The sequence below is a fragment of the Lissotriton helveticus genome, chromosome 12 (genome assembly GCF_964261635.1).
Source record: "Lissotriton helveticus chromosome 12, aLisHel1.1, whole genome shotgun sequence".
NCBI classification, from domain to species: domain Eukaryota; kingdom Metazoa; phylum Chordata; class Amphibia; order Caudata; family Salamandridae; genus Lissotriton; species Lissotriton helveticus.
Window position 1 is genome coordinate 249833209 of NC_136073.1, and position 15582 is coordinate 249848790.

General features: G+C 46.8%; 1 protein-coding gene across 2 annotated transcripts in view; it reads right to left on the reverse strand.

The window, feature by feature from the left end:
* Positions 1 to 5562: 5562 nt before the first annotated feature.
* The window catches only part of DBNDD1 (dysbindin domain containing 1), a 273310-nt gene continuing 263290 nt past the window's right edge, over positions 5563 to 15582 (reverse strand). For both annotated transcript variants that reach the window (XM_078668426.1, XM_078668427.1), the window contains exons 3-4: positions 8219 to 8350; positions 5563 to 6956 (exon numbers count right to left, since the gene is read on the reverse strand). In XM_078668426.1, the coding sequence (XP_078524552.1) occupies positions 6793 to 6956; positions 8219 to 8350 (296 nt within the window). In that variant the 3' untranslated portion in view covers positions 5563 to 6792. The remainder of the gene's footprint in view (positions 6957 to 8218; positions 8351 to 15582) is intronic.

A 15582-nucleotide genomic window follows, 5' to 3' on the forward strand; every position in this document is an offset into this window, starting at 1 on the left:
CACACCAAGGACCCCCACACCGCCAAAACCAACCTCCACGAAGGAATGAAGGCTGTCGCCGACTGGATGAGGAACAGCCGTCTGAGATGAACTCTGACAAGACGGAGGTCCTCATCCTCGGTTCCACCCCCTCAGCCTGGGACGACTCCTGGTGGCCAACGGCACTAGGAGCACCCCCTACACCCATCGACCATGCACGAAACCTGGGGGTTATCCTTGACTCCACACTCTCCATGACAAAGCTGATCATCGCCGTCTCCTCCTCCTGCTTCAACACCCTCCGCATGCTTTGCAGGATCTTCAAGTGGATCCCCACCACAACTAGAAGGACGGTCACCCAGGCCCTCATCAGCAGTAGACTGGACTACGGCAACGCACTCTACGCATGAGCCCAGGCCAAACTCCTGAAACGGCTCCAACGCATCCAGAACGCCTCCGCACGCCTGATCCTCGACATCCCGTGCCGCAGCCACATCACACCCCACCTGAGAGACCTGCACTGGCTCCCCATCAACAAGAGGATAACCTTCAAGCTCCTCACCCACGCACACAAGGCACTCCACGACACGGACCAGCACACCTCAACAGCCGACTCAGCCTCTACACCCCATCACGCCAGCTCCGCTTTGCAGACCGCGCCCTCGCTACTGTCCCCCGCATCCGAAGAGTGACCACTGGCGGCAGATCATTCTCCCACCTCACCGCCAAGACGTGGAACACCCTCCCCATCCGCCTACGGCAGACCGAAGACCTCCTAACCTTCAGGAGACTCCTCAAGACCTGACTCTTCGAACAGCAGCATCATTCCCCACCCCTAGCGCCTTGAAACCCTCACGGGTATGTAGTGCGCTTTACAAATGCTATGATTGATTGATTGATTGTGAGCTGTACTGGATCATTTTCTCCAACACACCCACCCTTTATTTATAACAAGCGGTCCCACATATTTAAATCTTTTAAGGTCTCTCTTGGTTATTTTTATAACACTCTTGCACCAATTTGCACGCACTGTACCTCCACTTACACTTCATCACGGCGTCTTATTTTAAAAGACCTCCAGCAGAGAGCTCCTTGAGCGGCCCGTTGGGTATTGCAGAGCTGGCCCATCATGGAATTGCCAGATGATGAAGCGTGACACCCATCTGGGTGTGTGAGGGCTCTTGCTTGTGAGCAATCAGATCCCCCAGAGCTGCTTACTCAGACCTACTGCCCTTTCTGTTTCCCTTTTCTGATTCTTTTAGGAACTGCATACTCTACTTGTTTACATGTACATTTATGGAGTTTATATGCTGGACCTACACGCGCTCCCAGTCCCCTCATCATTGTGTTCTGACTATTGAAACTTTTAAGCAGTACCTCTGCATGCAGTCAGATGGCGCTCTGCGATGCCACGCTGACACCATAATGCTCTGGAAATTACACGTGGAGCCAATAATATGCACCATTCCTGGGGGGTTAATGGCAGCTGCTTTCAAGGCTCTCCATGCCCCCAGATGCAGCACCCCAACAGCAAATTGGCGTCATCCGGTGTGCAGATTTCTAGACTTGGGATCTTTTTAATAGACATAGACTAACTCACATTATGGGGGGAGGGGGTCGGTGAGGAATCTGAGGTAAGAAAGAATCTCTATCAGAAAGAGCATTACCGCAGGTAAGTAACTCATTTTTCTGATTAAGACTTCTAAATGCGGATTCCTCACCTTCTGAATAGATACCAAAGCATGCAAGGGAGTCTGTGAACTGGCTCAAACCAGAACATCCTGTGCGACCAAGCAGGCAAAATGCCTCTCTTGGAGCACCTGATAGTCCAGACAGTAGTGCTTCATTAACATATGGAGGAACTCAAAGTGCCAAGGCAGTAGTAGCAGCCTTGGGTCTGGTTGAATGAGTCCTTAACCCTTCTGCGGACTGCTCCTTGGGCAATGGGTAACGGATCTTAATAAAGAGCATGATCCAATGAGTGATGGTCCATTTCTGCACAGCTTTGCCCTTCTTCGTTCCTGCAAATCTCACAAAGAGCTGATTGTCCCCTCAATGTTTTCTGTTATTATCAATGTGAAAGCTCAGTTCCCTTTTGGAGTCTTGGTGATGGAATCTTTCCTCCTCCTTAGAGGGGTGAAAGCGGAGCGTAGACCACCAGTGATGATTTTACCGACATCACTACTTTTGTAAGGGAAGATGTCTGAGTCACAGAATTAGACTGTCTGGAAAGAAGGTAGTATACAGTGGGTTGACAAAAATAGCGTGGAGCTCGCTCACACGTCTTGGCAATGTTATGGCAACTAGGAACATGGCCTTGAGGGTGAGAAGTCCCAAAACAGCTGTGCATTGGCTCAAAGAAACTGCATATCAAGTATGTGAGGACCAGGTTAAGATCCCACTGTGTATAACAAAGGGGAAGGAGAAAACAAATGCTAGAGTCTTTGCAAGAAATGCATCACAACAGGTGATTTAAATAATGAGGGTTGTTCTGGCAACCTTAAGAAGCCCAAAAAGGTTGAATGGTACCCTTTAACCATGCCCAAAGCAAAGCCTTGCATATCAAGGGAGAACAAATAACAAAACATCAGACAACTTGGCCTGGAGGAGGGTCTATCTGTTGTGTGCCACACCAAACCACAAAGCTGTCCCAACAACAAGCGTTTACAGTTTTTGTTGTGGAATGCCTGGCTGCCAAGTTGACAGCAATCACCTCCAGAGAAAGGTCAAAGGTGTTCAGCTGTCACTGTTTAATCTCCGACTATGAAGGTAGAGCTTGTGGAGGCCCGAGTGGAAGACAGCCAGTTTCTGCAACAACAGATCCCATTGAGAGGAAGTCTGATCGGAGGACAGACACTCATGCCCTGGAGCTGTGGACACCATACTCTCTGTGCCCAGTCCGGGGCCACCAGAAAGATGTGGGCCCTGTCATTCCTGATCTTATTCAGAAATCATAGCAAGAGGGGTATCAGCGGGAAGGCATAGAGAAGTCTTGAGTCTCACAGTAGGGTGAACGCGTCGCAGAGAGAAATGCCTTGTGTACTCAGATGTGTTGTCAGTAGACTGACTGGTGCACTGTCCCTGATGGCGTCAAAAAAAGATGGGAACCCTGCTAAGGCTGAAGTAATTGCATGTATGGGGTACCCCTGCCAGAGCCCCGGAAAGATCGAAAGGGCTGATGTGGTTGGCGTGGCTTAACAGACAATACAAGGGAGCGTGCTGTAGCTCAGATTTCTTTGAAGTGATTTAGGGCAGAGTCTGCTTTATCCCGAACAAGTCTAGTCCCATCAAAGAGCATGTCCATATGGGACGCCTGGACATCACCCGAAAAACCTATGGGCATGGCGACAGATAGCAATGCTAGTGCCAATAGCTCGCCCATTGAATCGGTGGTATCCAGGCCACAATGGATGGTAAATTTAGCAGCATCACGGCCATCTTGTATGGCCTGTGTCAGGACAGGATGAATGTCTCCCATGACACCTGGGAGGACTTGCACGACACAATTGATGTGAGAAGAGCAGCCCAAAAGAAAACTGTCACTGACCAACCAGAGAGCCAAACCTGTGGAAGAAAATACCGCCTTCCCTTAGTTATCTGCTCTTTTAGATTTCCTATCCGGCGGACCAATATTGGTCAGGAAGCATTCCAGTTTCTCCGACTGGTGGAGGCTTGCATCACCAAGCTCTCAGGGGAGGGGTGGGAGCCAAAAGAGTGGGGTTGCTAGGGATGGGGCCTCACAATTTGGCGATTCACAAAGGGAACAGTGCAGAGTTTGGCCTAGGACCCTAAGAGGGTGTCTGTAAGGGCCTCATTAAGACAACAGCGATTCAATATTGGTTCGCCTTGGCTGGAGGACTTTGGTCAGCGTATTGATTTTAACCTCCAACGTAGGGAGCTGAAGTTTGAGAACTTTGGCCACCCAGCTTGTGACCATAAAAAAGGAGGCAATTTCCTCAGTTGTAGGGCCTGGGAATGAGACTAGGCTGGTGTCAGGAGTGGTTTCAAGGCCACTTGAATCCTGGAGGTCCTCATATCAGTTTTCTTCAAGGTAGGTGTGCAAAAATGTATCCCCCTCATCATACTCTGTGTCAGAATCTGGCCCAATTAAGAAACGTAGTATATGAGACCTGCTGAATCAGGATGTTAAGCAGCTCAGATAGACACTGAGCATTGCCTCAGTCTAATTCGTGGCAGCACTGATTTGGAGTCAGAGAGCACAACAGGATGCTCCTTGTCCTCTGACTTCATAGATGTTGGGACGTGGACTGATGTGCCGGGAATTGGTGTGGACCGTGAGGTCAGAGGTGGAGTCAACAAAGCACTGGTAGAGGTCCGGTGGTGGTAACAAAGGGTCCAATTGGTGCAGATGGCGAACTCATTGACAGTATCCCAGATGGAGGGCTTTGTAGCTCTGTGAGGCTGCAGGCGCACCAAAGGGAGTCGGAAGTGATGCAAACAGTTGCAACATGGTCGGTCTCATTGAACTCTTGGACCTGCCTCAGAGTCGTAGATGGCCCTGGTTGTGCCAGGACTCATTGCAGGTTTAGCTCCAATGTTGACCAACTTCGGGAACGAGATTAAGAGGCATGGCGACGCACTCCCACCTACTCAAGTGTACGAGAGTGGCGGGAAGGGACAGTCTCTTGCTTGGGTTTTATTTATTTTTTCTTGGACTTGACTGAGGATTTGTAGTGCAATGACTATTGACCTCGCAACCGACTTCTATACCAGGAGCGGGATCAGGACCGACTTTTGGACTTAACCGGTCCCGTACGGGGTCTTCCGATGCTTGGCAACAAATAGCTTTGCCTCACAATCCTGAATGGCATTTGGATTCATCGATGCGCAGTCACTACAAACCATAGAGCTGTGGCTCGACCTCAGGCAAACCTAATTTGCTTGCAACAGTCCTTAAAGGTTTAAAACCTGTCTGTAAGAGACAAGCAGGAGCTCCGGATCGGTGTCTGGTGGTGCAGAAAGAAAGGAACTGATGTCAGTGCACAGGAGTGGCAGCTATATTGACTCTGTATGTCAATTCCAGGGTGGATCTGCACATCGCCAGCTGAGGGCACACAGAGATACTGCTCAAAAGTTTCTGGATTCAGACTGACGCCGTGGGAAGTATTCAAAAGGTGAAGAATCTGCGATAAGATGTCTCTTACACTTCACTTAGGAGACCTGATCAACATGTTTGGGCTCTAGACTGCTTCCATTCCCCTGAAAAGGTGATTTGGTCTAGCAAGTTGGGATATGCTGCTACTTTGGGCTTGCACTATCTAGGTTATGAATGGTACCATTGCTTAATGAAAAAGATCTGATAAAACAGACAGAACTGAATGTCACTCTGAGAAGTTCAATGTAATGAAGACACATTGACTAAAGCATTTCCACCCATCAGTTTTCTGTTATCTAAGGACATCTTAAGAATGTTAGAGGTAGATTTAGGGCTTTCTCCTTACAGAGAGAATGCAACAAACACAGCAGGAACTGAAAGGTTTAAACGCTTTCTACTATAACGCATTTAACCTAAACAACCTTGACAAAACAATAACACCAACCCACAGCATTGACTTTCAGAAATAGATTTTAGCAAGTATTTTATTTAATACTTCTCCAGCAGCTGTTTCCCACCTTCTTGTCCTAGGGGATTATTGCAGTGGCTGAAAAGTACACCATTTGTTTCAACAGTCTCAGAAAACCAAGTTAAAGCTGGACATAAGGAGATTGTGCAGTGGAATCATATGAACTAGCTCATCTTTAGAACTCTGCCTGTGACTGCAGTGAAGGCCGCCAATGGAAAAAGCCGCAGCAGTGTCCTTGGCAATGTCGCATGCTTCTTGTGGGACTTCTCAAGCATGTTATGTGATGCGTTTGCTGGTGGAATGTATTGTTTTAGACAACACAAGAGATTTTGCCAACGACTACTGACTCAGACAACTGCCCTGATGCTTCTGAATAAGAGGATAAGGCAGCTGGGATGAAATATGTGCTTACAAATCCATAGAGTACGTCATCTTGCTGGTACATATTTCCAGCATCCAATGAGGAGTGGAATTTACTTGTCTTTAACCCTTCATTTTCCTAACTACCCTCAACATTCTCAGTCTTCCACACTCATTCCCACCAGTTGCCCCTTTTACTATTTGTGAATAGGGACATCAACTACGTTAAGGTGTTTGCTTCTTTCTTCCATCCCTAACTGTAGAATTCGTTTGATGTTTAGGGCATGTCCCAATATTTTTAGGTTAATTTCAGTTAAAAGAAATTACCCGCTTTCCCGATTTACTCAACTTGGCTACGCAGCCACCAGAATTCCGAAGTCCAACAATTAATGCCTTAACTTTCTCTTTGTCACATGAAGTATCATACATCTTTTACAGGCTTTGTGCAGCGTAAACAATTAAAAAAATTGTTAACAAGTATATTGTTCTAAAATCACACCATAGGGAAGACACTAGCACCTTCTTAGCAGCGTGGACTGACATCTGACACTTTTTGGACTGCTCTGGAATAATACTCCAGTTTTAACTAATTTCAACTAGACAGAGACTTAAAAGACGGTTGCACCACCTAGATAACTCGCACACAAAAAACAGAAAGCAGTTCAGCTGTAAATGCTACTTGGTAATATCTGGAACCATCGCTGAGATGTTCTGTGTAGGTGGTGGTGGGATTTTTCTATTGAGGTCACATATTTGCCAGTCTTTTTGGTTCCCTCAATGATAATGAGTTGGCACTTTATTTTACATTCCACGAATGAGCAGGTTCTTGAGGGAGTCCAGTTTAATGATATCGCAGTCCCGAAGCCTCCTAGTTCTCCTTTGGTTTTTCCAAAGTGAGGAAATTGTCCACCATGCCAGGATGTATCTCCGACTCGCTCAAGTGCTTCCTTTCCCGGCTGTGATCCGCTTTTATTCTGGTCCAAGAAGGGGATCGCATGTACCCTCCACGAGGTAGTGGTGGGTGGTGCAGGCCTGCCAACAAATTGAAGATAATTAGCATTTCATGCCTCCATTCCTACACATTTCAGACTGTAAGTAACATTGAATAATCACAGAAAGAAGCTTTGGTCTATTGATCACCATAGCTTGTGAAAGGGCCTCAGCATATCAGCTTAACTCGCATGTGATTAACTTAACCCTGCTTTTGCCGGCTTGTCACAAGCAAGGTTTTTGGAAAATCTTAAGATATCACTTTCTCCTAGCTCGCCTTTTGGTATCATTGGTAGGAAATGAGTGTTTGATTGCTTTGTCTGTTCATTTTATAATTTACATTGTACTGTGCTTTTATGCAACCAATTGAGCCCCGTAACACTCTACTGGATACCTAGAGACATACAGTATAATATGTAGGTGATGACTATGAAAAGTGCTTTATTTCCAAATGACAATTGTTTAGGAGTGTTAAATGTTTGTCCCCCACTTTGTTGCTCGTTGTCTCAAGTGCTATAAACTGGTTTGATGAGAGCGGATTTTGATTGTTTTTTTTCTATTGTTTTTTTTCTAAAATACTAGTGACGTATTTGGAGACTAAGGCATTCCTAAATTGTGATCCTTCCACCCTGATCTATTCTGGTTACATCTGTACGAAGTAAAGATCATCTGAGATGGACCAGACCTAAAACCCTCTGTGAGAGGATGTAGTTCAAAGCACCAGTGACAGATCATACATTCTATGGGTCTCTAATGGATGCTGTTGTGTAACCCCAAGGTCTGTTGATAGCTGGGCTTCTGTGGGGGAGCTGTTTCGAGATAGTTTGGGTCTCCTGTTGTGGTGTAGTGTGAGCCATTGTTTGTAGGCAGCCCGAGTCTGTGGTTATGTTCCCCACATGTGTTAGATTACTGGAAATTAGGTGATATTGCCGATTGTTTTGTATAGCCCAGAGGAATTAACATTGAATGACGGCACTACTGGTACATTTATTTCTGTTAATGTTTCTTGAGATCTGTGATATACTATACCAAGAGATTCTTGGATATAAAGATATAAGAGACCTCAGCTTGACTTAGCCTTGGAAACTCAAGAGATTGAGACCCCTCCTCCGGCTAATATGCACGCTGTGCTATAACCTTGCTTAGGCAAGAGGACAGAGGGATCAGTGGTAGACTCATGCACAAACTGCTTCATTGGAAGGGGTGCTCCTCGCCTCTAAATGCAGAGCAAGCTATCTGAGCAGTTGGTACCTGACACCCGGCACTATGATCTGCAACCTTCAAAACGCTCCTCATAACTTCACCTGGTAAAGATTCGGTCTCGTCATCAGAGTCAGCAAAGACTTCGGCCAGCTCTTGGTCGGACATGTCGGTGAGCTCCGTCAAGTCAAGTAGATCAAAGTGCACCTCCAATGAAGAAACACTGCTGAGAGGCTCTACACATAGGGAAGGGCGAAGAAGGGATAAACAAAGATATTAGAAGTAGATAACGATTTTGGAGCCTACAGTGCCTTATTCAACTCTACTTCAGATGTTATACTGTTGCATAACGAACGTCTGCTGATAAATAGAGCACTTTCAACATTATGGAGGTGTAACCGAATAGAAGACCCCAAAGTGATTAAGTGTTAGAAGGTGTTTTGGCGTTGCAGTTTTGCCTCCTTTAAGACAATCGCGGAAAGTTTATTCAGTGAGGTAATATTTAGGGAGAAAAAGTGTGTGGAAGAAGTCAGCAGGAAGGGAAAAACATTACCTGTTGAAGTTATCTGCAGGAAAAGCACATTGTCTTAAGCGGTCATTCAAAAGGCACACCATATTGGCCCAGATTTATCATGATTTGCATTGGGGTTGTATCACTTTTGTGCCACAGCCCGATGCAAAATCCTTTTTGGCATTTACTAAGCCACACACAGTCACTTTCAGTGGTTATAAAGAAAAGCAGCGCTGCCTTGCATTACGTTCTGTCAGGTAGGCATTACAGGGTGGAGCATGGGTATTCCTATGCATCCACCTATGTATTTTGATGCACCTCAGTGTGAAATGTGCGTCTTTGTAAGAGTTGTAAATCCTGGCAGCAATTCTAAGTACTCTGAAAAAAATATGAATGTTATTAAAAGTTGTGAACTCTAGTAGGTGTTGTATATACTGGTTCCAGTAGTGAAACATAGTAGGCTGTGATGAACCCTGGAAGTATTTGTGTCCCCCGGTGCAATTATGACTCTTGGAACATCTGCATTCACAAGGAAAAATACTTTTGGAAGAATGTTCAACCTTGTTAAGATACGACCCTTGGAAGAGGATGTGTACCCTAAGGTGGTGTGTACACCGTGCATGGATGTGTTGTTCAGCTCAGTGGCAAGCTGCAGTAAGGGTTGTGCTCTCCGAAACCCTATTAATTGTTGTGAGCGAACAATCTGAGAGAGACTTCTAGCTGCAGATTCCTCTCCTTAGAATATTCCCAAGGCATCAGACTGGATCTGGAAAATCTTTAACAGTACCTCTGTGGGCCAGTAGCTGGCACAGAATAGCTCCGCGTCAGCCTCGTTCAAGCTGGAAGTGATGTGTGTAGTACCTATATAGGCGCCACCCAGCATGCTGACCTCAGTTCCTTTTTTTCCACGCCATCAGCAAGGATCCAGAAGAGCTACCTCAGTCATTTTATTGTACCACATGTTCGACGTTTTGTCGACATTTTTTAGCCCTTTTGCACCTAGTGTGCCTTAGGGATCTCTTGTAAGAAACCTGTTGGGTTTTAAACAGTGCGGAGCCTGTCACAGGCAAATGTCTGGTTCCCGACCTGGTTTGCTTGTGGTGCCTACTTCTCCAGGGCCTGCCCTGACTACAGACACAATGAACTCCAAAGTGATCTGGGAGCCGGCGAGGAAGCTCCTGACCACTCTACACTGGATGACTCAGTACTGGTCCAGGTTTGGTCCCATGGAAGGTCCCAGGTCCGCTCTCTGAGTCTTTCCCACTAGTCGTTGTCCAGGTCGAAGTCATCATCTGATAAGTCCCACAAGAAAAAGACCAAGAAGTCGAAGCGGCCTTTGACTTTGCCGCATCGATCCAAGTCTTAAGACGAGGCATGGGAACGATGTCACAAGTCTAGGCCCCACTCAATTTCGTCCCTGCGGAGCCTGAGCCCGAGTCCTTTCTGTGCTGCATCTCCCTGAAGTTCCTGAAGTGGGAGCGACCTGCTCCCAACTCAAGGAGTTTTATGCCACCATGCACATCGTCTTTGGGCGTCCAGACCCCTTTGGAGCCCCTTCGGCCCTACAGGTTTTGTGAAGTGCCCCGACTGGGTTACTGACACCAAGTTCACCCTCAGCGCCAATCGGGCCCTATGGATCCGTTCCTGGATCTGAAGTGACTCCAGTTGTGAATCCATGACCTTTGCGTGTTTGGTCCAGTGACGCCATACCCAGCTTGGGCAGCTCTGAACCCACTGTCATTCCTGGCTCTGATATGGTGCCAGACCATCGTTGTCCAATGTTGGCTCTGGCACAAACTAGACCACGACATTCCAGGTCTGAGACAGTGCCTCTTTTTCCTTACAGGGTTTGTGAGGAGAATATCTGGGGTGGATCTAACAACAGGTATGAGAACCTGCCTGATGCCTGTGGTCTGGATACCTCAGATGACACTGACATGGTCTCTCCTCCTAGTGTGGCAACGAAGGAATGAGTCTTTTTTACTATTGTAGGACAGAGGGTGGCCGAGGTTCTCTACCCTACCCTAGGTGGAAGTCAAGACCAATGTCTTGACGGAGACGGGGAGTCCCACACAGAATCCCTTTTACTCTTTTCTGATATCCTGCTTGGGGCCTGGGCTAAGTCGTGCACAGGTGCCTCTATGCACAGTACACTCACATTCCAGGCCTGCGCTGCTCCTGGGGACCCATAGCCCCACTCCTGAGAGCCTGGTGGTGCAGCCCTCTACCTCTGAGGTTAACCGTGACGCATTCCCTACCACTCCATCAGATAGGAAATTCAAGAGAATGAATACCTATGGAAGAGGATTTTCTCTTCCACCAGCCTTACGCTGCGGTCAGTGAATACTGTGTGCCTCTAGGGATGATATAGCAACAAAGTGTGGGTCTCTGTGGCGCAATTGCTGTCCATGGTCTCGGAAGAGGCAGGGATGCAGCCAAGATCATCATCAGCAGGCTGGACACAACAGGCTCTTTGGACAGGGCTATTGCTTCATCAGTGGCGCTTTGCCTGGTTGAGATCAGCTGGCTTCTCGTGGTATATCCAGGCATCCCTTATGGACATGCCAATCCGCCGGCACTCGCCTGTGCAGCGACAAGGCCAATTCATCCTTCGAGCGCGTTAAGGAGAGTAGAGTCACCTCCCAGTCATTGGAACTCACCATGATCCCATGCCAGCCGCACTCTTTTTTCCCCACACTTTCCATGGCTGTTGTATGGGCTACCCACTGCATCCTTCCAACCCAGCCACCACGGCCAACAGGTTTTACAGCTTTTTCGTGTTCACAGGCTCGGCTCCCACAAATCCCATGGGACTCAAAGCCAGAAATCGGTCCAGTGCGCCACACCCCCTGGCAGCCTCTTCCTCCAAGCCCCTTTAGTATGCTATCATTTCAGACAAATGGGTGCTTCAAATTGTCCTGTCGGGTTACGTCCTTTATTTACGGAAACATCGCCATCCCTGCCACCGTCCTCAACCCCATGCGCGCGGCGCGTTTTCCCGCTGTGCGCTGAGAATCGCGAAATCCCGCGGTTCATGATGAGCTCAGCTCGTCATGAGCGTACGAGAGGTGTACCTTGTGACGAGCTGAGCTCGTCATCAGCGTCAAAAGGGTTAAATTGGATGACTGAGCACAGCCTCTCCTTATTACGAAAATAAGTGCAGGCTCTTTTAACCATAGGAGCCATCGACAGTGTGCTACCATCAGAAGTAGGTGATGGTTGTTATTCCCTCTACATTTTGGTGCCCAAGAAGGACGGAGGCTGCCACCATATCCTAGACCTGCACCCTCTCAATGCCTTCCTTAGGAAGGACAAATTCAATATGCTCACGCTTGCTCAGTGCCTGTCTACACTTGAGCTTGGAGACTGATTGGTAACACTGGACCTGAGGGTCACCTATTTTCACGTCCATGCAGGCCCCTCGGTGTTACCTGTAGTTCACAGTGGGCCAGGAACATTTCCAGTTTGCTGTGCTTCACTTTGGTTTCATGGTGATGGCTGTAGCACATCTGTGTATGCCAGGGGTTCCAGTCTTCCCCACCTCGATGACTGTCTGCTGAAGGCAGGCTCACCCCAGGCAGTCGTCACCCACCTCCAGACTATGGTGAACCTCTTGTATTCACTGGCGGTCATTATGAACATAACAAAGTCACACCGACTCCTTCATCAGATCATTTCCTGACACTGGGCAACTCCCCGCCTACCCTCTGGAGTGGAGAGTCAAGGCATTCTGGCTATGACCCCAATGTTTCAACCTCATTCCTGGATTTCAGTAAGACATGCTTCAAGATGGCTGGGTCTGATGGCCTCCTGCATTCTGCTGGTAAACTACACTTAATGGTATATGCAGGCTCTGCAGTGGGATCTGAAGTCCCAGTGGACACAACACTAGGATAATCTCTCTGACCTGGTCCACATGTCCAAGGAGACTGCAATTGATGTGCAGTGGTTAACAGATCACGACTGGGTCAGAGGCAGACCTCTCTCCCTTTCTCACCCAGTGAGGATTGAAGCATGGCTTCTGGGCTGAGGTGGCCATCGGGGAGAGGTGGTGATCAGGGGTCTCTTGTCTCTGGCAGAGACCAAGTTCCACATCAGTTTTTTGGAGCTAAAAGTGAATCACTTGGCATGGAAAGCTTTCCTGCCCTCTTTCAAAGGGAAGCTGGTCCAGGTATTCACAAACAACAATACTGCCATGTGATACTGCAACAAACATGGCAGAGTGGGGTCGAGGTTCCTGTGCCAGTAGGCTCGGCACCTCTAGAATTGTCTGGAACGTCAAGATATTTTCCTGGTCGTGCAGCACCTGGTGGGATCTCTAAATGCCAAGGCAGACAAACTCAGCTGTTGATGCCTCGCAGACCACATCTGAATCCGAAAGTGGCTCAAGGTCTCTTTCAGGAATCGGTAGAAATCTATTCACCACCACTGAAAACGTGCAATGTTTGCTCTTCTTCACATTGGAGTTTCCAAAGCTGCTCTCTCTCGGAGATGCATTCCAACTAAACTGGAATGCGGACTCCAATGGGCCTTTCCGCCAATATCTCTCCTCCCCGGGTTCTCAAGAAGATCAGAACTGATCAGACCAAAGTCAACTTGGTGGCTCCGGATTGGGCAAGGAGAGTATGGTATCCAGAACTCCTTAGCATGTACATCTATCCTCCGATGAGGCTGCCCCTTTGGGTGCTCCTGTCACAGCAACAGGGCAGGATGCTGTATCTGAACCTGCGCAGTCTCCAACTTCCTGCATGGAAATTTAAAAGGAGTCAGTTAAGCGTATTCAACCTCCATCCGGAGGTTTGTGGTGTCATTGTGGCAGCCAGTTGTCCCATCGACAAAGAACTTATTTGGCCAGCCATTGGCAAAATTTGTGGCTTGGTTCACTGACAAACATACTGATCTACTATCTGCACCCTCTTCTAAAGTGTTGTTGTTTGTTTTGTCTTTAGCCCGGCAAGGCCTTGCTCTGGGCACAGTTAAGGGGAATCTTTCGGATATATTGGCTTTCTTGCAGTTGCTCGTTCAACCTTCCCTGTTCAAGTCACCTGTTGTGACATGTTTCCTGAAAGGCCTTCAACACATTTCCTTCCAAATCATTCATTATGCCCTAATGGGATCTTAATTTGGTTTGACCTACCTGATGTGTTCCCCCTTCGAACCAATGCATTGTTACCCACTCAGACTCCTGAAACTCAAAACAGTTTTTTTGGTGGCCATCCCAAACGGCCAGGAGGGTCAGCAAGTTACAGATTCTGTCTATTCAACCACCATACCCCAGCTTCTCCCAGAGAAACTGGTTCTCCATAACTGTAACTCTTCCTTACGGAAGGTGATTATCCCTTTCCATGTCGTTCACAGCATCACACTGCTGACATTCTTCATTCAGCCCCACCCGTCCAAGAAGGAGAGACTCCACTGTCTGTACCCCAAAAGAGAGTTGTCCTATCTCGATCGCACCAAAGAACATCTAGTAGACCATCAGCTCTTTGTGGGTTTCACTGGTGCAAAGCAGGGGTGTGGAATTTATTAAAATATCTACTTGTCCATGGGACAGGTTGCTTCATAAATCTACTTGTCCTGTAACAAAATCCACTTGTCCCTTTGGGCCCTGTTGTGCGGTGCAAAATTATGGCAGCAATCTCATTATATAGGAGCTCTTATGTAGCCTCTCTGATTATGCCAGGGCACCTACCATAGTAGTGTTTGAATACTAGCAATCCCTTTATGTTGCTACGTTTCCGCAGATCTAAATACTGGGACTTAAGGTAGTGGTAAACAATAGTTCCAGGGTTGGAGTGTCCTTTTGAGTCCATGCAAACCTACTAACTTGCATGTTTTAAGGGTTTTCAAAAACTCTTCTCCAATCTTGTCCAATACAGACGTAAACCTTCTTCCAGAGTTGGGAATAAAGTGGTTGGAGGGAAATAAACTTGCAAACTCTCAGGTTATCGCAAGAGCAAATCTACATATGCGCATTTGCTCATGCTAAAATGCAGTTCACAAATATTTTCTAGGAGTACTATTTCTTGTCCGACTGCTGTAAATTCTTGAGAATTCACAAAAGCCATATAGCTGCCCTTACTGCAAGGACATATACCAAGGGTGCACTTTTGAGACTTTCTTTGAAAAGTGGGCCCCTAATTTGGTCTGGCGTTAACCATGACCTTTTGTGTTTATTAGAATTCTCTCTCTGTATCGGCTGGCTTCACGGTGAGTGACAGCATTCTGCTCTTTCACAAGGAGCATATCGGCACACAAAGTAGTTTTGTTCAGTGCCACTAACTAATGAAGTAGTACATGCTTTTTTGAGACCAACATTTTTTTTGATTTTGCCAATGTTTGTTATAATGGTGAGGATCTGGCAGCTCTCACATCAATAAGGTTTTACAAAAACCATGCCAAAACAAGTCACGCATTGTCAAAACTAAAAAGCTGACCACCATTTCAGACCTACTGGCTTCGCCAATGCTTGTTTATTTTTGTTTCCCAAAATCGTATTGAAACTGGTTACACTGATATTCTAGTATGAATATTTTGGGGAAATACTAGCCTGCATCAACAGATTTTACTAAATGATGCTGCAAAGAAATGGTACCTGAAATTTTACAATAGTTTAGCAAAAAATTTTTTTGCCTACTTTCATTTTTTAGGAACATTTTATAGTGAAAGGAAATAATCATTAATCTTGCTTTCAAGGTTCTGCAAATATTTGCATATAATCAGAGAGCATTCTGGGAGCATTATGCATAGCCTCATATTGCTAAACTTTCAAACAGTGTGCCCACATTTTTATACTGGAACCACTGTCAATAGTGCTGTCAGAACTTACATTTACTGAGAGCGCTCAGCCTAATAATAAAGGCTCTCCATTAATGAACCATAAATACAAGTTTGAACAGCATTAACATATGCACACAAATATTAACTTAACTGCAGGCAGTGCCCTTCCCTGATCCT